We start from the raw sequence: 23730 nt of genomic DNA, 5'->3' as shown, positions 1-23730 counted from the left end.
CCACTTGTACAGCAGCTTGATTTTTGTTACTTTTTAATTGAATGAATTATTCGTGAGCATCGGTTGTAATTATCACCCGGCAGAAACTTCTGAGGTTAAACCTGTGAAAGAGTAACTTTTAAAGGGTTATGTAGTCTTAAAGCTGTATTTATGGCCTTTCTTAGCCTTCACCTGTCCTTTAGAATAAAACCGACTTCAGTTATTAATCATTTAATTGGACCTTTACTCAGCAGTCGACCACCAGAGGTGGGTAGAGCAGCCAAAAATGAGTAAAAGTTAGTTCTTGGGCAAGTCAAGTCACCTTATTATTGCAATTTTACCTGCAGAATCTGATCTTAATAAAGTGAAAAGACGAGATATAATTAACTGTCCCCCACCCCGTATCATATCAAGCTAACGTTAGCTAACTATCGAGTAGGCTAACAGGAGAATATTAGCTAATTTGACAAGCAAATAGTACTTTTACTTATTAGTAAATAAGTAAAAGTACTGTTACTTCAGAATAATATGACTCAAGTAAAAGTAAAAAGTAGTCATCCAAATAATTACTTGAGTAAGAGTAAAAAAGTGCTCGGTGAAAAAACTACTCAAGTACTGAGTAACTGTTGAGTAACGTCTGATTTATTTGTTAACACAAGCATTCAATCAGACAGACAAAAATACTAAATAATCATCTTTAGGCAAATTAGAGTTCATCCAATCGATAAAATAAATTAAAATGAATTAATTAATTACAAAATAGCTTAAATTAAAATAATCCAGGTAAATTCAAGTACTTCAATAAAAAATAAAAGAGACTTAGGAAATGTTTAAAACATATGTAACCCATATGTAACCTAAAAAACAAACATTCACCTATCCATTGGGGAAAAAACGAGTTTAGGAAACTTAGCGCTACATGTTTCCTCAGGTTAGATGTTGAGTTTCTGCTGAAATGTGCGTTTGTTTTGGTTGCCACAGAAGACACATAATGTAGCTGCTGTTTCTCACTCTTTGTAAGGTAAACATGCTTTCAGTATGAGGCCTCGTCTGCGTCTTCATTTCCCACCGTTGGTTCTGACATTTTTCATCTGTTTCTTTGTTTGTTTGCTACGACTGCTAATGCTAAAGCTAACCCGTCCCGCCGCTGAGATCGAGTATGGTCACGTGACCAGACTGCACGGCTGCGTCTGATTGGTGGAACACAGTCAGGTGGTAGAGCCTTTGGCGGAAGTCTCTCTCTCTGTCAGAATAAAACATTAAAATGAGGCGTACGCGGGGGGATAAAAATAATGAGGCGTAGAATACCAAAGAGGTAAGAAGAAAAGTAACCAGCTCATTGTAGCCTAATGTAGCGGAGTAAGAGGACAGTTTCTGCTGCACACATCTACTCAAGGAAAAGTAAAAAGTATAGAGATTTAAAACTACTCCTAGAAGTATAATTATTTCAAAAACTTACTCGAGTAAATGTAACTCGTTACTACCCACCTCTGTGTAGTGTCTCAGCCGTTAGCATCCATCCAGCATGGCCACAGGGGGGCGCTGTTGAACCCTGTTTATCATGAAGCTGCTTCATCGGTCCAATAGGAGCCAAATGATAAAGATGTTCGTACCCTCAGGAGTTTGATAAATCGAAGCCTTGTTCTCCGATCAGAGTTTCTAAGGACGATTGTTCCCTTAAGACGGAGGGAAAGGAATCACCTTCCCCCTCCCTGATTTGTTCTTTTTGTCTTGTCCTAACAACATGTAACTCTGTCCACAGAGCTCCTGCCACCACAAAACTCAAGGGCTTGACCATGTAGGTTTCCTCTCACGCTCCACACCCCACACCGTAGTTCAGCTCAGGGTCACAGCAGAGAGTCAGCCGGTGTTTCCACTCAGCTGTAGTAACGGACATGTCACCACATTCTGCAGCTCTGTGCAGCTCTGTGCAGCTCTGTGCAGCTCTGTGCTGCTCTGTGCTGCTCTGTGCAGCTCTGTGCAGCTCTGTGCAGCTCATTGCAGCTCTGTGCAGCTCTGTGCAGCTCTGTGCAGCTCTGTGCTGCTCTGTGCTGCTCTGTGCAGCTCTGTGCAGCTCTGTGCTGCTCTGTGCAGCTCTGTGCAGCTCTGTGCTGCTCTGTGCTGCTCTGTGCTGCTCTGTGCTGCTCTGTGCAGCTCTGTGCTGCTCTGTGCAGCTCTGTGCAGCTCTGTGCAGCTCTGTGCAGCTCTGTGCTGCTCTGTGCAGCTCTGTGCAGCTCTGTGCGGGCCAGGCAGGCAGAAATTATCTCCAGGAGAGTTTGAGCTCAGAAAGATGGTTTTAGATCCTCACACACATGCAGGAAGAAAGTGGTTAATTATCCAAAGTGTGAAGAAAAGATATTTTAAAGTAGGATTCACACCTTTTTCATCTTTATTTTCTTTTACTTCTTCTTCCTGCCGTCCAACAAGTTCTCCGTTTCTGCTTCTGGTTTTCCTCTTCTAAATGTTTTTATGGCAAAAACGATTCTATATCAACTTATATATCGTGTTTTATGGTCGTTAAATCGTTAATTTTTTTAAGTAAAGCCTGATTTATGGTCGTCCTGGAAAGGCCAAACTTCCTATCTATCCGTCGAGGCGGTGGAGACCGCAAGGGTTGTGATTGGTCGGCCAACAACATCATTTCCGGGATCACTTTCCCGGTTTAGCTCCTTCCTCTCAGAACAACAACACCGCCATTTCTGAAAGAGTTTACTGTGTGCCGGGCAACATTTGGTCAGAGTTATTTGCATTTCAACATCAACAAGCTCCAACTCCAACAACAGTCTTTCTCTGTCGGTCGCCATCGTTCGCTGTGAGGAGGAACGGAGCCGGAAGGTGAACAACCAATCAGCCACTTTCACCATAGACGTAAGAGATTGGGTTGTTTAGCGTAGCGCCGCCTACTGATCGGGAGGTGAACTGCCTTGGGTATCCGACATCCTGACGGAGAACTTAGAAAGGTTTAACAGCCTCTGCGTGACCACGGAGACGGATTGACGGATAGCGACGGAGAAACATACCGAGCCCTTAAGCCGAGCTCATCGCCGTTCAAGGCCAAACATTCAATTAAAAACTAGTGTGATTATTGCTGCTACAGCAAAGAAACGCTTTTAAAAAAGGATAAATATCCCGTGTGAGCAAAGGATGCGTTGAGTTTATAGAGATGTAGAGCAGGGCTGAGCAGTTTTAACGATGCTGCGATATATATCGATATTTTGTTTACCGATAAAGTATCGATCTTTCAGCCGCGAGTATCGCTTCCTTTTTTCTTTTTTTTAAATTTAATTTATTTATATATATATTTTAATTTGATATTTTTTAAATTTGTTTTTATTAATTTATTTTTTTAATATAATTTAATTTTAATTTAAAAAAAAAATGTATATTTTTTTAAAGCAAACTTTATTTAAAAGTCAGAAGTTCCAATTAGATTGAATCGTATCGAATCGTTGGCTGAATATCGTGTATCGTATCGTGAGATCAGTGCATCGCCGCAGCTCTAATACAGAGGTGGTGTTTGGTTGAATATTCAGAACAGATTTTATTCCTCATGTTTACAAAAAAGCCAAAAAGCAGCTTCCCTTCTTCCACTTCTTCTCTTTCTCCTGAACATTTTCCTTCTTTCCTTTCTCTGCACCTTCTTCTTCATGTTTAGCACACATATATATATATATATTATTATTACTTTATTTAAAAAAAGAAACAGCAATAAGCATCCAAACTTATCCAACTTTTTGAGTGTTTTACACTGCGCCCGTCGTCCTTTTCAGGGAGGAGATGGCGAAGGAAATGTCTGAGCTTCTGTCGAGGTGGGTAGAAACCGTTTGTTGGAACCCAATCTCGACCCAATCAGTCGCATCAGTTGAATCTGAATCCATGTCGATCTGAATCCGGTTAATGAGCCGATGATCTCGTTGATTGATGCTGATCAAACACTTGATTCCAGCCTCAGAAAGGCCGTTGCATGTCACGATTCTGTTGTTTTCCTTCACCTCGACCCCGTTTCTGATGCGTCTGAAAACCTTCCAGCTGCACCCAGAATCAGTTTTCACTCCAAACAGAGCAACTTTTAATGAGTCACACACAAATAAAGAGCTTGTTAATTCAGATGGAGGAGGATTAGTGTCCTGCATTCTCCTGAAAGCCTCAGTGAGAGGAGCCCTAGTTGCTACGGAAGCCCTAAACGGCCATAGACACATACATTTTATTCCCTCCGTTTTCTCATGATAACAAGATCATTTCCCTCCGTTTTCCCGTGATAACGACATAATTTGTCTCCGTTTTCCCGTGAAAACGACATAATTAATTAAGCTGGTCCCCTTAGCTGGTCACTGATGAAGTCGACTATATCAGCAGGATCACTGAGGAGTAAACGCCTGTTAAGCTGCAGTCGAGCCGGCCGTCTCCGGCTACTTTAAATAAATTTGATTTGATTTTGATTTGAAATGGGGGTAAAAACGGGTAAAAACCTATGCCAGAAATACATATAAACAGGAGCGGACTGGGGAGAAAAAGTGGCCTCGAAAACCATCTGTAAATTAACTCGTTAATTTAAAACAACATAAATATCTTGTTACCACGAGAAAACGGAGGAAAATTATTTTATCACGAGAAAAATGAGGAAAATTATCTCGTTATCACGAGAAAACCATCAGAAAAAAGTTTATACGTCCGCTCTGGGCTTCCGTAGTTTCCACCCTTTAGAGCAGGAACTTTGACCTCACAGCTGAGTCGTTCAGCTGCTGCAGTTTCAGGTCGTCACTCTTTCTGATTAGTAGACGCACAGCCAGCCAATAGGGTTAGAGAGTGGAGCAGCATCTCGCTTCCTACCTGTTTGTGGTTAAAAAGAGGAAAATGGCGGTCACAGATCCATCAGAGGAGCAGCAGCCCACAGCTGGATGAGCTGTAAGCTGCAAACTGTCCTTCATGCTTTAGCTTCTGGAAGTCCTGGAGACTGCAACAGCATGCATTTAAACGATGTCCTGAAACCTCCTGTAGCTCTGTCGAAGCATCCGTCTCCTCCTCTAACAACTTTCTGCCCCCCCCCAGTCTCCCTCGCCTCCACCCGACTCCCGTAACAAACCAGCGCTGCTTCATCTTGTGAGCTCCGACTCACCGACTGTCACCTGAGTGAAGTTTACTGTGCAGAACAAAAGCTGAACGTGAGTTTACGTGCACGCTGCTGCAGGATCGGCGCTTTGCTGAAGTTTAAATCTCCAAGATGCTTCAAAATGTTCGAAGAAATAATTGAAATCAGACATTCTGTCTTAAAAAAAAAAAATTATTAAAAAAAAATGGCACCAGGAGTTCCTCAGGGATCCATTCTGGGGCCTCTTTTATTCAACAAAGTTGGACTAAACATGGAGAACCTGCTTTTAGTTTCTATGGATCATAAAATCCTGAAAACTTTTCCTGTTCACCACTTCATTAAGCCCTAACTAGGGCTGGGTAACGATTAACATGTTTCATCTAATTAATCACATGATTTCCCTGATTAATCACGATTAATCGCATTTGTACGCAGAATCCAAAAATGAATCCAAAAGTAGCGTATAGCTTTTAGCATTTAGCTTTATTTTAAATGTGCTGCCATATGAATGAAAGTGCCATAACATTTGTTGTGCAAACACACTTTTAACATCAGCATCTTTCTGTAGTTTTTATGTAGAAGCCTCGCTCCACTGTCTGTTTCCTTGAATGACTTGCTGCTATCAGTTGTGTGTTTTGCCTTTAAGTGATATTTTAGACTGGAACTACTACGCTGAGAAGACAATTCAACTTGGCAGTGTTTACAGATGACTTTGGTTCTGTCGACTCCGCCGTCTGGAAGAACTTTAACATGAAAATGGCCGAGTAAAAGTTCCGTACCCTTCTCCATGTTTGGTGGATCCGCCGATTACTTTCTTTTCCTGTTCCACAGCAGACAGCAGCAGACTTTTACAAAATAAAAGCCTGTGAGCAACAGACTTTTACAGAATAAAAGCCTGTGAGCAACAGACTTTTACAAAATAAAAGCCTGTGAGCAGCAGACTTTTACAAAATAAAAGCCTGTGAGCAGCAGACTTTTACAAAATAAAAGCCTGTGAGCAACAGACTTTTACAAAATAAAAGCCTGTGAGCAACAGACTTTTACAAAATAAAAGCCTGTGAGCAACAGACTTTTACAAAATAAAAGCCTGTGAGCAACAGACTCTTACAAAATAAAAGCCTGTGAGCAACAGCCTTTTACAAAATAAAAGCCTGTGAGCAACAGACTTTTACAAAATAAAATAAATAATAAAACATAAAACAAACAGCGATTAAAATATTTATCAGCGTTAAATAATTAACGAGTTAACGCGATAATAACGAGTTAACTCGCCCAGCTCTATTCAAAATATCCTGAATTATTAACACAAATCGGTTCAGGTTCGGTGATCTGTCCAACTTTGCTAAATTATTGATCGACCAGCACAGATGCTGTGATTTCCGGCCTCTGCTGTGCATGTAAGCTCATCATTAAGCTGATAAGCTCAGTAAACTCCACCCGTCCGGCGACTCTGAACCCTGCGGCTGCCTCCTGCTTTCTGTGGCTTGACTTCCTGCGTCCTTCTCCTGTTTTCTGTGTCAGAGGTCCGCAGGTTCAGGCCACCAAGGCCGCCGCCGGCGCCAAGAAGTACGAGCTGAGCAAGTGGAAGTACGCCGAGCTGCGGGACGCCATCAATACCTCATGTGGTGAGTGCGGCCGTTTGATTTGTCACCGAGTCATCGGCTCTGCAGTAAATCTGGGAGGTTTGGTACGAGGTGTCGCTGCACACCAGCTTTTTGTTTGGTCCAGAGGGAAATATAAAAAATTAATAAATAATTATAAATAAATAAAAATAAAAAAAATTATTATAAATATATATATATATAAAAAAAAATTATTATAACTATAAAACATTTATAAATAATTATAAATTATAAAAAATATAAATAATTATGATTACAATGAATTGAATTCCAATTGGCTTGAATTGGACTTTATTATTTAAGTGCCTTGAGATGACATTTGTTGTATTTGGCGCTATATAAATAAAATTAATTGAATTGAATTGAAATATCTCAACAAACAGGCCAAACTCTCTGCTTTCCAGATGATTTACTTCATAAATATCTCACACAAATTCTCTTATTTCTCTGTTAAGTGAACCAGAACCTGGTTCCAGGCATAAAAACGAGCAGCGAGGACCCATTTCAGGCACTGATTGACGGCCTAAATGATCTTAAAGCTTTCTTGGTGAATGTGGGACTGAGCTGGTGGTTGTTGGGCATCCTGATCAGATAAATGACTCTTTGGGTTTTACTGTTGTTCCCCAGGATTTGGGGAGTTTTTGTGGGCTTAGACGGCTGACTGAAGTCTAACCGTATCTCGGTATTCGTGCTTTGTAACTCGAGCTCCTGTTTCAGCTTCACTTCACTGGCTCCTCGTCCCCTTTTGGAATGGATTTATCAGATTTGATGGCTTGTTTTTAAGGTTTTTAATGGGCTGGGCCCCAGGTCATCAAAGCAGGTGTTCCCACCTCTTTCTCTTTGGCTTTAATCTTGAGTTGAGCTCACACGTCTTGGCTTGTCCGTGTATTTATTATAATTTATTTGTAGTTTGTATCTTGGTGAATGGTTTCCTCCACTTTTTGGCCACTTCTCTCATGTGGGAGTGAGTCCTGCTCTTAATGAAACTCATCAGGATGAAACAATCCAGTTTTCTGATCCATTCCTGATTAAAAATGTCCTCAAACATTTCCTGAAACTCAATTAAGTCGTGATTTCAGCTTCGAACATTTGCATTACATTCACAGGAAGAGACCAAACGTCCCCCGAATAAAAAGAAAAGGGTAAAAAATAATGTTATAAACTGGATTTAAGGCTTTGTGGGTTCTCATATTGATGTTTTATTATTTAACAGACAATAATTCTAAGTCAATCAGAACTGGAAGAAACTTCAATCCCTAATTAAATGTCAGAAATGAATAAATAATGAAGGAAGCCAACATATTAATTAGTCCTTTTTTTTTAGTGCTTTGATGGGTTTAAAAAGTCAACTTTGTGCTGAGAAACATTGAGTCTGGACTTGATTTTTTGTCTGAATTAAACACGTTTTCTGTTTAAATGTAAGAAAGTCTTCAGTCTGACAGTAAAGTGTTTATCTGCAGCTTTTAACTGATTTTCTATGCAGTCACCCTGACGGCGGGATAATGAATCTATGAGCAACTTTTTAAGGTTCTTCTTCTGACCTTTAGAGAGCTGAATGTAGACTTTTTAACGTTATAAACTCTGAGTTTTTGTTTGTGTCCCGCAGACATCGAGCTGCTGGCCGCCTGCAGGGAGGAGTTCCACCGCCGGCTCAAAGTCTACCACGCCTGGAAGTCAAGGAACAAGAAGAGGAACACCGAGACGGAGCAGCGAGCGCCCAAATCCATCATCGACTACGGTACGCCGCGTCCCCGGAGGTCGCGGCCTCCCGTTCAGTTTCTGGGTTTCAGGTTTGGTCGCCATGCGAGAACGGGCCTTTCATTCGCTTCTCCTGACGTGCACAGCTGGGACTGCGAGGTGTGCACGTGCTGAAACGTGCACGGCGCAGCCGCCTTAATTGGACCAAACTCTGCGGCCTGTGACGACCTGCTCGTCACCTTCTCGCTTCTGTCAGTTTTCGATGACCCAGTCTCACGCCTTGTTGTCATGACAACAAAGAGCTCCGGGTCAGAGCGTGCATCGTGCGCTCTTGCTCAGGCCTCGTGCGTTCTTGCTCAGGCCACGTGCGTTCTTGCTCAGGCCACGTGCGCTCTGCTCAGGCCACGTGCGCGCCCTCGGCCTTCGTCCTCGGCCTCGCAGACTGTAGATTTAACTGCGCGTTAAGGAAACTTTTCACTCAGTTTGCAGATTAAAAACATGTGTTTATTATTCATTTATTGACTCGTAAAATCCGCTTTACTCGCCCCCATTAGAGGAACACGTTGCTGATTGTGTTTGGAGGCGTTATAATTCATTTATCGGCCAAGAAAACGAGGCTCTGGATCAGATTTCTGCTCCGTCCCGGCTGCTTAATTAGCAGCTTTTCCCTCCATTTTTCTGCTTCCGTCTCTTCTTCTTCACTGGATTTGACTATTTATGCAGAGGTCAGAGGTCACGGGAGAGCATTCTCGCATCTTCCAATCGGATCCGCCGATTACTTTCTTTTCCTGTTCCGCAGCAGACAGCCACAGACTTTTACAAAATAAAAGCCTGTGAGCAACAGACTTTTACAGAATAAAAGCCTGTGAGCAACAGACTTTTACAAAATAAAAGCCTTTGAGCAACAGACTTTTACAAAATAAAAGCCTTTGAGCAACAGACTTTTACAAAATAAAAGCCTGTGAGCAACAGACTTTTACAAAATAAAAGCCTGTGAGCAACAGACTTTTACAAAATAAAAGCCTTTGAGCAACAGACTTTTACAGAATAAAAGCCTGTGAGCAACAGACTTTTACAAAATAAAAGCCTGTGAGCAACAGACTTTTACAAAATAAAAGCCTTTGAGCAACAGACTTTTACAGAATAAAAGCCTGTGAGCAACAGACTTTTACAAAATAAAAGCCTTTGAGCAACAGACTTTTACAAAATAAAAGCCTTTGAGCAACAGACTTTTACAAAATAAAAGCCTGTGAGCAACAGACTTTTACAAAATAAAAGCCTGTGAGCAACAGACTTTTACAAAATAAAAGCCTTTGAGCAACAGACTTTTACAGAATAAAAGCCTGTGAGCAACAGACTTTTACAAAATAAAAGCCTGTGAGCAACAGACTTTTACAAAATAAAAGCCTTTGAGCAACAGACTTTTACAGAATAAAAGCCTGTGAGCAACAGACTTTTACAAAATAAAAGCCTGTGAGCAACAGACTTTTACAAAATAAAAGCCTGTGAGCAACAGACTTTTACAGAATAAAAGCCTGTGAGCAACAGACTTTTACAAAATAAAAGCCTGTGAGCAACAGACTTTTACAAAATAAAAGCCTTTGAGCAACAGACTTTTACAGAATAAAAGCCTGTGAGCAACAGACTTTTACAAAATAAAATTCTGTGAGCAACAGACTTTTACAAAATAAAATTCTGTGAGCAACAGACTTTTACAAAATAAAAGCCTGTGAGCAACAGACTTTTACAAAATAAAAGCCTGTGAGCAACAGACTTTTACAAAATAAAAGCCTGTGAGCAACAGACTTTTACAAAATAAAAGCCTGTGAGCAACAGACTTTTACAAAATAAAAGCCTGTGAGCAACAGACCTTTACAAAATAAAAGCCTTTGAGCAACAGACTTTTACAAAATAAAACCTGCGTTAATGCGCGATAAAATATTTATCAGCGTTAAGTAATTAACGAGTTAACTCGCCCAGCCCTAATATTATTATAAATTGTATTTTACAATACTGATTAAAAAAATGATTAAACTATTTTCTATAATGATGTCTAAAAAAAATTAGATGCTATATTTGCATTTTTCTCATCTCTCTGAAGCCTGAAGATTGTCAGACATGAAGGTTTCAGCTTCCTTCATCGGGATTAAAACTTCCAGCGAAGCCTTTAGCTGAACCACCGGCTCCAGAAGCATCCAGATGTGGACACGCACGTGTTGTTTCACTTCTTGTGTTTTCATTCTGTCTCGTCTGTGTCATCAAATGTTTTCATGTCTGTCCGGAGAGGAAACCGCTGTGTAACCTGGCATGTTTACTTTCAGATCATGCACCACCTGTGAAAACAGCATGTAAGTGTTCCTGTAGTGTGAAACTCTACTAACCGCAGAGCTTTCCCTCCCTTCATTAACCCCCCCCCACTCATCATGGTAGAGGTGCTGCTCTGAGCTGGGACTGCTGCTTTGTGCTCTGAGCTGCTCTGGTTGATGGAAAACTGATGGAGGAGGATGAGGGTGGATGGGTTTCTGTGGCAACCGCTGCCTCCGTCATGACGTGTGATTTTGAGCGTACCGGATGTTTGCAAGAGAAATGTTGTGAAAGGTGTTGAAGCTGAATTATGGAAGAACAGAGCAGTGCAGGTTGACCCATGAGGGTTTATTTACTCACAAACACAAACACAGTGCAGGTAAAGTGGATGGATTTCCTTTCCTTTCATTTTATCAGCTTATTGCTCAGGGACTGACCACTAAACATAAGGCTTTATTTATGATCTATGTCCCTGGATGATGTTACAAAGTCCCCCTAAAAGCAGAATATAAACAAGGCAACACATTCTGATGCCTCACAGATAGATTTCATCACACTCTGTTCCATCTTTAAGCGACTGCACCTCCCTTCAAAGCTCTCTCGCTTGTGTAACAGTTCAAATTGGGGCTCATGAGTCCGACAGTAAACCGTGAATTTGATGCTTCTCGTGTTTAAATGTCCTCCCAGAAGCCCTTTGGCTAAGCTTTAGGATCCCAAACTGTTCTTGATTGATTAACAGCCACTTTTTATTCTTTAATATAGCTGAATATTCACAGATTAATTGATCCACAGTCGACAAACACTCGGCACACCACCGTCCATCGTTTGTCACATGCCGGTAAACATGTTGCTTAAAGGGGAACTCCGGGGCATTTGAAGCGCATTTCCATTGCTAGAGGTTGTCAAATACTGATAGTAGGACACAGAGAGGTGCAAATCTGCGCTCCCTGTGTGGAGATCGCTCTGTCCGCACAGCATGTCATGCGAGGCTAATACGTGGTGGCTAAGGGGCAAGTGCTAACCCTTCCACGTAAAACAACAACTTGCACACTGCAGAAACGTCACACCACTTTATAACCCATCCGACAATAAAGTCACAAGCCTTACCATCAAAACCATATGCATGGTTCTCACATTACTGGCATGGGGACGTTACAAAACAACTTTATAAACAGCATGTAACTCACCGGCTGGTTGTAGGCTCGCGCATGTGAAAGCCCAAAAGAGTCGATGGAGAATAATCCCATATACAAAACAATTATCTTCTCTAGAAAAACTGCGTTCAAGTATTTAAAACATTACAACAATACATGCCCAGTAATATTCTTGTAATGTTTTAAATACTTGAACGCAGTTTTTCTAGAGAATATAATTGTTTTGTATATGGGATTATTCTCCATCGACTCTTTTGGGCTTTCACATGCGCGAGCCTACAACCAGCCGGTGAGTGACATGCTGTTTATAAAGTTGTTTTGTAACGTCCCCATGCCAGTAATGTGAGAACCATGCATATGGTTTTGATGGTAAGGCTTGTGACTTTATTGTCGGATGGTTTATAAAGTGGTGTGACATTTCTGCTGTGTGCAAGTTGTGGTTTTACGTGGAAGGGTTAGCGCTTGCCCCTAGCCACCACGTATTAGCCTCTCATGACAGGCTGTGCGAACAGAGCGATCTCCACACAGGGAGCGCCGATTTGCACCTGTCTGTGTCCTACTGTCAGTATTTGACAACCTCTAGCAATGGGATTGCGCTTCAAATGCCCCGGAGTTCCCCTTTAACATGCCGGTTATCATGCCGGTTAACATGCCAGCCCCTGATGGCATGTTAACCCCCGACACTCCAACATCATGCCTCACCTCTGGATTTGACACAGACTCCTGAGGGACCTTTGCTGTCCGTGCACCGTAGTCTCGTGTGTGCTGCATCGACACCGAACATCAACACAAAAACTCAGAAACCTAACTGTGAAAGGTCAGCAGAGTTAACACATGCTCTGATGTGTTTCCAGTCTTCACTGCATCTCACAGTTTAATCTCGGGCGGTGTCCGGCGGCTGCTCCATCAGCCTTGAAGCCTCCTCGGGCACTTTCACAGGCGTAAACCTGGAAGTGCGACGGGCAGCAATCAGCAGCCTGAGTGAATGCTGCAGGGAGAGAAGTTTGAGTGCCTCTGAAGCTGACGTCTTCATTTCTTCAGTGAAAGCGCTGATATTTGATCAGAGTTTCTGTTTGTCGGTGCGCTCTGAGGGATCTTTCTGAAACTCTCTTCTGTGTGGAGGTGTAGCTTGAAGCCTTTAAGGACCTCTGTGGGTGATAGTGCATGTGTCGTGTTCTCAGACGCCACAGAAAAAGCTTATTTAACATCTTTAACATGTGAACGAAGATCCAAATCTCTGGTTTCCTTGAAACGTGAACTGAAAGTGCCTTCTTCACATGTGTACTCGCCACTCAAAGGGACATGTTTGCAGAGCACCGCAGCCTTTATCAGTAGAAAAGCCTCTTCAGTAGATCCTGATTTATTTTTTATTTTTGCTCCGCTTTAGATGAAAATGATAATGTTTCCCAAACACCTGCTGAGCTCCACATCTGGCTGATTTCCTGCTGGGGTGTGATCTCCTCTGACCCTCCTCCGGCTCTGACAGCAGGACTCCACCTCAGGGGGGGTCGTGGTTCAGACCTGATGCCAGAACAGCGCAGCAGAGCTTCATGTTTACATGCAGTGATGGGAAAAGTGTGCGCTGAGCGGATGTTCACAGAGGAAATCACCTCGTGTTAAGGTCCTTGGAATAACCGATAACTTCATGTTTAGTCTCATCGACCCGGCTTCGTTTGTAAGACAGTTCCAGCTGTTACTTTGTCCCATTCTTCCTGCTTAAGGTGTGCAGAATGAGCTTTTCCATGGTCTGCTTGAACAGTGCTCGGACGTCCCTGGAACAGATGTGGTCCTGATAGCAGCACATGTTGTTGTAAAACCTCAGTGAGCTTTTCTGCATCAATGCTGCCATCACAGAAGTGGAAATGAGCTTTGCCTTGATCCAAGCCCATCCCATCCCAGAGCCTGGCTGCAGGGAGCTGACAGCAGGCTGGATGCTCCTCTGGCTCTTTGCTCCATTTCTTCCAAGGAGGGATGGATGGATGGATGGATGATGGGATGGAGGATGGATGATAATAATAATAATAATAATAATAATAATAATAATTATGGATGGATGGATGGACTGTTGAGAGGTTGGAGGATGGGGGGATGGATGGATGGAGGGATGGACTGTTGATAGGTTGGAGGATGGAGGGATGGATGGACTGTTGATAGGTTGGAGGATGGATGGATGGAGGGATGGACTGTTGATAGGTTGGAGGATGGATGGATGGAGGGATGGACTGTTGATAGGTTGGAGGATGGAGGGATGGATGGACTGTTGATAGGTTGGAGGTTGGAGGATGGATGGATGGACTGTTGATAGGTTGGAGGATGGATGGATGGATGGATGGACTGTTGATAGGTTGGAGGATGGATGGATGGACTGTTGATAGGTTGGAGGATGGAGGGATGGATGGACTGTTGATAGGTTGGAGGATGGAGGGATGGATGGACTGTTGATAGGTTGGAGGATGGAGGGATGGACTGTTGATAGGTTGGAGGATGGAGGGATGGATGGACTGTTGATAGGTTGGAGGATGGAGGGATGGATGGACTGTTGATAGGTTGGAGGATGGATGGATGGAGGGATGGACTGTTGATAGGTTGGAGGATGGATGGATGGATGGATGGACTGTTGATAGGTTGGAGGATGGATGGATGGATGGATGGGTGGACTGTAGATGGGTTGATGGATGGATGGATGGATGGACTGTAGATGGGTTGATGGATGGATGGATGGATGGATGGATGGATGGGTGGACTGTAGATGGATGGATGAATAGATGGATGGATGGATGGATGGACTGTAGATGGATGGATGGATGGATGGATGGACTGTTGATAGGTTGGAGGATGGATGGATGGATGGACTGTAGATGGGTTGATGGATGGATGGATGGATGGATGGATGGAGAGCTTTGATGACCAAGGGGAGCGCACGGCTCACAGAGGACTGGGACACCCCCGATCTGTCTCCATTCTCCCTCTGAAAGCTTCCAGTGGCCAAAGATCCAAGGGTGGTGAGGACCTGGACGTGTGGTGGAACTGGGTTTGTTCTCTCTGGAGTTGTGGCTCCAGCAAGCTGCATATTTCCAGCAGCACAGTCCTTGGAGATCTAAATCGCGATGTCAGCCATTTGTCTGTCTCCACGTCTCGGAACACACGCTCTCTTCCAAGAGCCTAAAGCGCTAAAGCATTCAAAAGTAACAAGTCAGCCGCTGGTTACGCTTCCCATTGAGCTTGTTATATACAGAGTCAAATGAACCTTCAATTAGTGCATAATTTAAGTCAAACAGAATAATGTCAGCATCATTATGGGGTATAATGTATATATTTATTTATGTTTGCTTCAAAGTAATTAAATATACAATCCATTAGTCAAGCAAACTTGATTGGAATAACAGCGGACTGTTTTAGGAAACTCCTACGATGTAAATTCTGTTCGTACCTGAAAGAAAACGTAAAATACTAAATCACTCGTACGCACGATTTAAGAACAAATCTGTGCGTACGAACGGTTGTTGCATGAGGAAAATTGTTTTAAACACATCTGTGGACAAACTGGAGATCCTCTGAGATTTAGGACCAGATCCTGGTCACAATCACCTCTTAACTCGGGCTTGAAGTCGTTATTTTACCTCATAATTAGCCCTGAAACGTGTGCTAAGCTCTGAAACTAAATCAAGTTGATGAGACTGAACATGGAGCCCAAGACGTTCATCAGCATTTAAAAGCAACTTGCAGACAGACTTCTTATTCACATGAACAAAGCTTTGAGTTCTGCATCATCAAATCGTGTCACAAAACCATTAATAAGGCCTTTTCTGTCACTTTATTTTGCATTTATTTAAAGCTGCATGATGCAGATGTACCTGACTCCACCTGGAGGGGCTGATGCTGTGTTTTTATGTTTTTATCTGTGAAGCAAAGCTGCTTTTCTTATCATTAAATGGCATTAGATCGGGCTAAAGAGAGGCTTAATTACACATGAGAAGGCTTATTACAAGGACCTTAACTCCCCTCCCATAAAGAGAATGGATTTGTTGACCGAGGGTCTCGGTTGGGTGTGGTGTTTGTTGCTTGGCTTCTCACATGAATCCTGCTCCGGTGCACTCACCTGCGTACAAAAGGTCCAAAGGCAGCTCAAAAACATTTAAAGAACTTTAAAGAACTCAGAACTTTTTAGGATGAGGCTGTTTAAAGTTTGATAGTTTAGATTTTTAGTCTCAAACAAATGTGGAAAAGCTTAAAAAAACTCGAATCCAAATGATTTTCTTTCATTTTTCTCAGACTTTGAAGGTAAATTAGAGGACTGATGTCACTCTAATTCAGCAGTTTATTAGTTCTGGAGTAAAAAGGAGGATTTTAAACCCTCATCTCTGTCTCACAGGTTCAAACTCAGGTGGATGAACAGGAAAAAACTACAGTTCCCATTAACTGCTTCCCAGGCTGCATGTGAACATGTTCGCTGGCTGCTGTCGCCAGTCCCAAAAAATATCTAAACTCTTTTTTCCGTCCAATCAACAGCCCAGCAGAACCCAGCTCCGCCCATCCCGGCCCGGCAGAACGAGGTGGCGATGAACCGGCAGCAGCGCTACTTCCGCATCCCGTTCATCCGGCCGGGCGAACAGTACAAAGACCCCCAGGGCAAGAAGAAGGGCTGGTGGTACGCACACTTCGACGGGCCGTGGATCGCCAGGCAGATGGAGCTGCATCCCGATAAACAGCCCGTCCTGCTGGTGGCAGGTCAGTGCGGGGAGGAGGGAGGGTGGAGGCAAGAAGGAAGGGCTGGAGGCTTAAAAAGAGGAGGAAAGGAAAAAGCAGAACCTCCAGCTGATGTTGCTGCAGATGTTTGTGGTTGTTAAACTGACCTTTAAACACTGCCAAAATACCGGCTGTTTACATTTTTGTTACCATGAATTCGGCGCTACTAAAGCTAGCCGCAGTGAGCTAACGCACTTCCGGTTATTTTCACAAAATAAAATACCCGTTGCCTTTTATCACAGGGAAAGCCATTACCATACAATTGGTGCTTTTGTTTTGAAAACAGGAAGTGAACCTACCCTCGTTGTAGCTAGCTTGAAACTGCCGTTTTGACAGGAAATGACGATCGGCGACGTCACGTTACGTTGCATCTTGGGTAGTTTGAGTATGAGTAGTGACCTCATGATGCATACCCAACATTTCAGGGAATCTAGTATGCATCCGGGAACTTCTCGCTTACTCAAACTCGCATACTAACTCAAAAAGTTAGTAGGAGTAGTAGGAGAAGTATGCGGTTTGGAACACAGCCTTTGGCTGTAAATGCAGGAGTTTTTTTTAATTTTTTTTATTTTGAAATACGTGCTTTTATGTTGAAACCAGTAAAACAGGAAGTAGCGCCGGTTAGCTCCGTGAGCTTCACACCTGTAGCGGTGATGTTAGCTGCTAGTTTATCTTTATTTTATTCCTCCATGCTTCGTGGTGTTTGCTGTAACTGTGTGAATGTGATGCAGAGGAGAAGTGGAAGTTAAAGAATTCTCGTTTTGACAGTGAAGATTGCCTGGGAAAGACTCTGCCGCTGGTTGAGAAGCTAAAGGCTAAATTGGTACCAGCGACAATGCTAAGAATGCTATTTCTTTAATGATTACAACAACTAATGTTGTCTTTTACTTTGTTTTTGAACATTTAGTTCTACGGTGCAGACAGCAACAGAGTTTTACAATTATAAAACCTGCGTTAATGCGCGATAAAATATTTATCGGCGTTAAATAATCAAAAAGTTAATGCGATAATAACGAGTTAACTCACCCAGCCCTAATAATTACCCTTGCTCAACTCATTCTTATTGTAATTTAGCCAATAATCCGATCCTTTCAGTGCCATGTGACCCCACTGAGTGATGCGTAGCGCTAAATGCTAAACGTGAGCCGTTTCCTCCTCCAGGGAAGGACGACATGGAGATGTGCGAGCTGAGCCTGGAGGAGACGGGCCTGTCCAGGAAGAGGGGCGCCGAAATCCTCCCCCGGCAGTACGAGGAGATCTGGGAGCGCTGCGGCGGGATCCAGTACCTCCGCAGCGCCATCGAGAGCCGGCAGGCGCGGCCCACCTACGCCACGGCCATGCTGCAGAGCATGTTCAAGTGACCCCGGGGGACCCCGGGGGGGGCCCGCCGGCGTGGACAAAGGGACGAAAGCAGCAGCTACCTGACACAGATGGCGTCCGACCGCAGGGCGCTCAGCGTGAACGCCGGCTTCTGTCGCCCCTCCTTTTGATTTCTCTCTTCAAACGTTTTTCTTCTTGCTAGCTTGCAGATCCTCGACGGGGTGGTGTGGGGGGGCGGGGGGCAGGGAAGTTTTGCATTAAACCCTATGCAGGAAAAAAAAAAAGAAAATCATTCTGAATGATCACATCCGGTTGTTTTCCCAGGAATTCTGTTCTAACTCTGAGGCCTTAATACTACTTTAACAGGGTTTGATTGCTGAAAAGTAGGACTTTATTTTGAAAAGCTGCCTCCCCCCCAAAGCAGAAAACCATGAAATTCCTCCTTAGTTATGCATTCCCGGTAATTCCTGCATCCGAACGGCCTGAAAGCTGCTGTTTACGTGGTCCTCGTGTGGTTCTTCGCCTCCTGTGAAGCCATCAGCTCGCACCGGGAGGCCGTTTGCATGATCATTCCTCTCCTAATGTTCGCAAATTCTTTCTCTTCCTTCGGTTTTTTCCGGCTGAATGTAACTCGAGCTCATTGATTTTGTTCGTGTAGTGATTCCTGTTTTCTCCATGATTTAAATTAGTGAATGAAAACGGTCCAAAAACGTTGCTTCTGAACCTGTTTTTTTTGTTTTTTGTTGTTGTTTTTTTGAGCCGGAGCTGCTCCCTGATTAACTTTCTGTCTGCGTTTATCAAGCAAACAGAACATGTGAATTAATTATGCAACTGCTGCAGAAACGTCTTTAAAATCTCTGATCGGTTTTTAGTTATTCGCCAACGGTGAGTCCCAGAGTAGCTTCACAAGCTTCCACCGACATCGTCTTGTGAAAATAAATGGAAGAAGAAGAAGACGTTGGATCCCAGGCTCCTGATTGGCTGGGAGAAGCCATCCTGGCTCCTGATAGGCTGGGAGAAGCCATCCTGGCTCCTGATAGGCTGGGAGAAGCCCTGCTCGGCCTTTAACTGGAACACTAAATATTCCTGCAGCGTGCAGCCGACAGTGATGCTCCCGCTGGAATGTTAAAGTTTATTTTTGAAAGAACAGTTTCTACCTTTGTGGCTCGAGCGCCCGGATCGTAACAAGAAGCAATAAATCAGGCAAACTGGAAAAGAAAAGAAGCCGCCGGCGCAGGTCTCTCTGTCGTGTTTGTGGAAAACAAAGACGGACCGAAGCAGCCGAGCTCCTTTACAAGCGACATTAACATGCTGCATGGATACCAGACTCGGCCCGTTAGCTTCTCCCATGAGTTAAAAGTGGATTCCCTGCTGCATTTAGACTCATTTTGAGCTTCCTAACTTCGAAAGGTCGAGTATTTTTTGGTTTTTAGCTCAAAGAAAAGGCTTTAAATCACAAAGATGGAGGTCAAAACAACAGCTCAAACCTTTCCCTTTATCAGAATTATCATTAAACGTTTTAAATACCCAGAAAACGATGTTAATCTGATGACTCTGCAGATGCATGAACTCATCTGGATCAGGTTCCATTAAAGAATAAACCATTAGTGCACGTCAGTGCACGTCTTACTGGGGCTCAGCTTAAAAAATGATGCTGAAAAGTGTCTGAAAGAGCTAAAAATCGACAGCTTTCACTCCCCAAACCGACAGTTTTCTATATTTAAGCTCCTTTTGAGATGGAAATCCTGTAAATGCAACAGCTCAGTCACCAGATTCCTGATTAAATTCTGTTAATTGTGCAGAATAATCTCGGATAAAACGGGATCTACGGCAGGAAACCTGGAATAAAACTCAGGTTCGGGCTTCACTTTGTTCTCAGCTTCTCCGTCTGCATGTTAATGCCGCAGGTAAAGCGCCGCTCGCCGACTGCTGGGACGACCTGAGAGAGAACGCCGTGTGAATCTGCTGCGATCTGTTTGCTGCCACATTACAATCATTCCTGGGGAAGCACTGCCTTTGTCCACTGTCACTTTTCTAACACTTGATCTCTAACCGATGAATAAATGCATTCCATGTTTCACTCACCTCTCTGTTCTTCTTCTTTCACACACAACCTGAGAAACGCGCTGAAAGCTGAAGAAAAAAGCCGTTTTTTATTGTGTTTTCAGCTAAAAGTTTGTGCAGCTCCACACGTTAATCATCTTTAAACACTTTAAATAAGAAAAGTCCACGTCACAGTCAGCGGGTTTGTGAGCCCTCAGCAGCAATAAACAGGAGGATATTTACACTTTTAACCTATTAGCACACAGAGTGGCTGCTCAGAGTTCCTGTGAGCAGAATGAAACCTCAGAGTTCAGTCAGAGCTAAAGGAACCGGCTCACAGCCTCGGTCTGCCTAGCTGCTCTTAAAGGGACAGTTCGCCTCTTTAAAGGGACAGTTCGCCTCTTCTGACATGAAGCTGTGTAACATCCCATATCAGCAACATCATTTATGAACATCTTCTTACCCCCTGCTGCGTCCTGTGAGCAGAGTTCCAGCCTCGTTTTGGTGTTGATGAAGGTAGTCCGGCTAGTTGGCTGGGGTTTAAAAAATAAAGCGTTTTGCTTCTCAGAACAATATGCGTTCAACAGAGTAATACATTTACATCACAAAATGGTTCTCCAGGAAAAAGTCAGACCTCCCAATCGCTTGGCCCTATTTTCTCTCCCTTCGTATCACTGCCTGCTGCCGCCTGCCGACAGCCGCGCCTGTTACGCTGTTTGCTGCTCGCTCTGCACGGTCTGCAGCAGGGGCGTCATTAGGCCTATTTTAGGGGGGCACTCGTCTCGGCACCTCGGTACCTGCAGCATGTGTACCGGGAGCGGAGCACACAGAACCAAAAAATGGATATACGAGAGTAAAGGGCGGATTATACTTCTGCGTCTATCGTCTTGACGTGTTCCTTTGCTCTGGTCGCAAACCACTTTTCATGTTATGGTTCTGCAACCTCGGTCTGGAATTTCTCAGGACGCACAGCAGTTTCCCCTCGCGAGAATTTCGGTGGGCGGTGACGAGAACTTCGGGGGGTGCCGGTGGAAGTGTTTATCTTTCAAAAAAAAAAAAGTGTATGCAAGATATGGATCTGGAGTTGCTCTTCATCGAAGAAGAACAGCTTCTTTTATTGGAGTTGGCGAAAATGCAAAGGAGGAAGCCACACAGACAACCGGAAAGGCACACCGAGGACCAATCACAGCCGCTTTTGTCTGCGCACTTCCGTTGGTGATCTGCGTGCGTCTGTCGCGTAGTCAGGATTTTTCTGAGGTGCACGACAACGCGCGCAGAGCCTCTGCGTGGGGGAGTGGTCAAGATTTTGACGCTCGCAGAGGCTCTGCGTCACAAACGCTCCACGTTCCATGTTTGATTCATAGGCTACTTTATTCAGTTTCCAATTAAAGATAAATTAATTAAATCTTTGCTAGAAACACATATAAACACATATAAACACATATAAACACATATAAACGGGGGCGGACTGGGGAGAAAAAGTGGCCTCAAACCATCGGTAAATTAACTCGTTATCTCGAGAAATTCATCAGAAAAAAGTTTATACGCACCACATCTGCTCTGGGCTTCCGTAATTTTGTGATGCAAATGTATTACTCTGTTGAACGCATATTGTTCTGAGAAGCAAAACGCTTTATTTTTTAAACCCCAGCCAACTAGCCGGACTACCTTCATCAACACCAAAACGAGGCTGGAACTCTGCTCACAGGACGCAGCAGGGGGTAAGAAGATGTTCAGAAATGATGCTGCTGATATGGGATGTTACACAGCTTCATGTCAGAAGAGGCGAACTGTCCCTTTAAGGTTTACAGCGGACCTGCAGGCGCAGAAACCGGACGTCAGAGATCCTTTCATGGAAACATCTAAGCTTTACAGGTTAAAGTGGAACATTTGTGTTAATATCTGCATCTCTGAGGTTTCCTCCTGCTGAAAGCTCAGCTGGATCCGTCCGGTTCAGATGCTCCACAGCTGGTTCTAACCAGGCAGCGTCTGGTTTAAAGTCCTGGGCCGCAGACGGCCTCCCGGTTTGTGTCTCCTGCACTTTAAAAGCTCACTGAAGGGTGTTTGGGAGGCCGGTAAGAAAAGAAAACAGAGCCCTGATCCGAGGTCTGTTTTCACTTCCGTGTTTCTGGAGAAGTGTTTGGAGTTTTCTTTATCGGGTGGCGTCAGACTCCACCGACCTATCCGCTACAGACGTGTACAGAAACAGTCCCGGGTCGACCCGGCCGGGGCCGGGGAGTCCGCCGCGGGCTCCGGGCGGCGGCCGTCCGCCGGCTTTAAAGTGTCCCTGAGGACTCTGAGGAGTCCGGAGGTCCAAAGTCTGTCCTGAAACCTCCTCGGCTCCACATCAGCCCTGATGTTGGAATGGATGAGGCCTTCCAGAGGGTCGAGTTCCTGCTGCCAAGTCGTGTTTCACAGATCCTGCGGGGGACATGAAACCGTATTAAAGGAGCATTACAACAGTTTTACCAGTCAGTCGGCTTTAAAACAGAAATCCTGCAGTAAAAACCTCCACATGATGCTGTAAATAAAGCAGGTTTTCAGGCTTTATGAATAGCTGGAGAATAAGTGGTCCTGATAAACACTTCTCCAGCTTTCTGAAGCTCTTTCAGAGTTCTTCTTTGGACATTTTCTGCTTTTTCACTCATTTTCAGTCCAGTTTTTTCTTTGTTAAAGCCACTTAACTCTGAGCTGTGAACCATTCAGGCAGGAAAAAGGCTCCTAACTCAAAGACTCATCATTTGTTCCCATTTCTTTAGTTGCATCTATGAAAAACAGCTCACTACTGTGATCTAATAACACAAATCCAAGCCCACTGATGCATAATTCTGTGTATTTCCTTGGTTTCTCATGCTGAATAACACAGAGTTTTCAATCTCTGGACTCTCGTCTGTCCACAGAATAAAATATAAGGAATGTTTACATTTAAAATCACTAATATTTAAGTTCAAAAACATTGTTTTGGGTCAAATATTTTCCTCCAAGCAGCCAGTCAGTCAGCTTTAAAACAGAAATCCTGCAGTAAAAACCTCCACATGATGCTGTAAATAAAGCAGGTTTTCAGGCTTTATGAATAGTTGGAATAGAATAGAAAAATAATTTATTCATCCCCAATGGGGGAAATTCAAATTAGTCAAGTAGCTCAAAAAAAAAAATATTTACAATGATTGTATATTAACAACAATAATAAACAATTCTAATAAAAATGTCAGTTTCCCTGTATTCTTTAATGTGGTCCTGATCAACACTTTTTGTTTTTCTTTGGATATTTTCTTGTCCGAGCCCAGATAAAACTTTTATAAAGAAATCTGGAATCAGAGTACTTTCATTTCCAGTCAACCAGTTAAAAAAGGGAACTTTTCTCGTTTCGAAGCTTCATTTTTGCTGAAGATTCAAAGTTTTTTTAACGACTAATGAAGCAAAAAGGCTCATTTATCAGCCAGAGAGAGAGAAATCCCACGGGTCAGACGGCCTCTGAAGGAGGTTAATCTGAAGAATTCAGTCACACTGGAAAACATGCCTGTAATGAGATATTTTGACTAGAAATGAGACAAATATACTTGGTAAGACTTTGATTTTTTTTCAGTGCAGAGCCGATTTAAAGAAGCGAATCAGGGTTTATTCTGATGATCAGAAAAGTTTCTTTCAGCTTCTCAGCTGTGAAAAGGTTCTGATTTCTGTCATTTAAACTGATTTAAACACAAAAACTGAAGCATGAAGTGACAGAATTTCACATGTAACACAAAACACACGAAGATTTTTCCATCAACTGAAG

At 43.3% G+C, this 23730-nt stretch overlaps 1 protein-coding gene across 6 annotated transcripts in view; it reads left to right on the top strand.

Annotated features, from left to right (window-relative positions):
• The window catches only part of LOC142375526 (unconventional myosin-VI-like), a 145038-nt gene extending 125042 nt beyond the window's left edge, over positions 1-19996 (top strand). For 2 of the 6 annotated variants that reach the window (XM_075459573.1, XM_075459571.1), the window contains 7 exons: positions 1742-1777; positions 3750-3788; positions 6590-6693; positions 8297-8428; positions 10710-10736; positions 16356-16574; positions 17754-19996. In XM_075459573.1, the coding sequence (XP_075315688.1) occupies positions 1742-1777; positions 3750-3788; positions 6590-6693; positions 8297-8428; positions 10710-10736; positions 16356-16574; positions 17754-17953 (757 nt within the window). In that variant the 3' untranslated portion in view covers positions 17954-19996. The remainder of the gene's footprint in view (positions 1-1741; positions 1778-3749; positions 3789-6589; positions 6694-8296; positions 8429-10709; positions 10737-16355; positions 16575-17753) is intronic. The other 4 variants (XM_075459575.1, XM_075459574.1, XM_075459572.1 and 1 more) reach the window with 3 other exon arrangements.
• Positions 19997-23730: the final 3734 nt, after the last annotated feature.

This window comes from Odontesthes bonariensis, chromosome 24 (assembly GCF_027942865.1).
Source record: "Odontesthes bonariensis isolate fOdoBon6 chromosome 24, fOdoBon6.hap1, whole genome shotgun sequence".
NCBI classification, from domain to species: domain Eukaryota; kingdom Metazoa; phylum Chordata; class Actinopteri; order Atheriniformes; family Atherinopsidae; genus Odontesthes; species Odontesthes bonariensis.
Note: the sequence above shows the minus strand (reverse complement) of the source record. Positions and strands in the feature narration are given on the sequence as shown.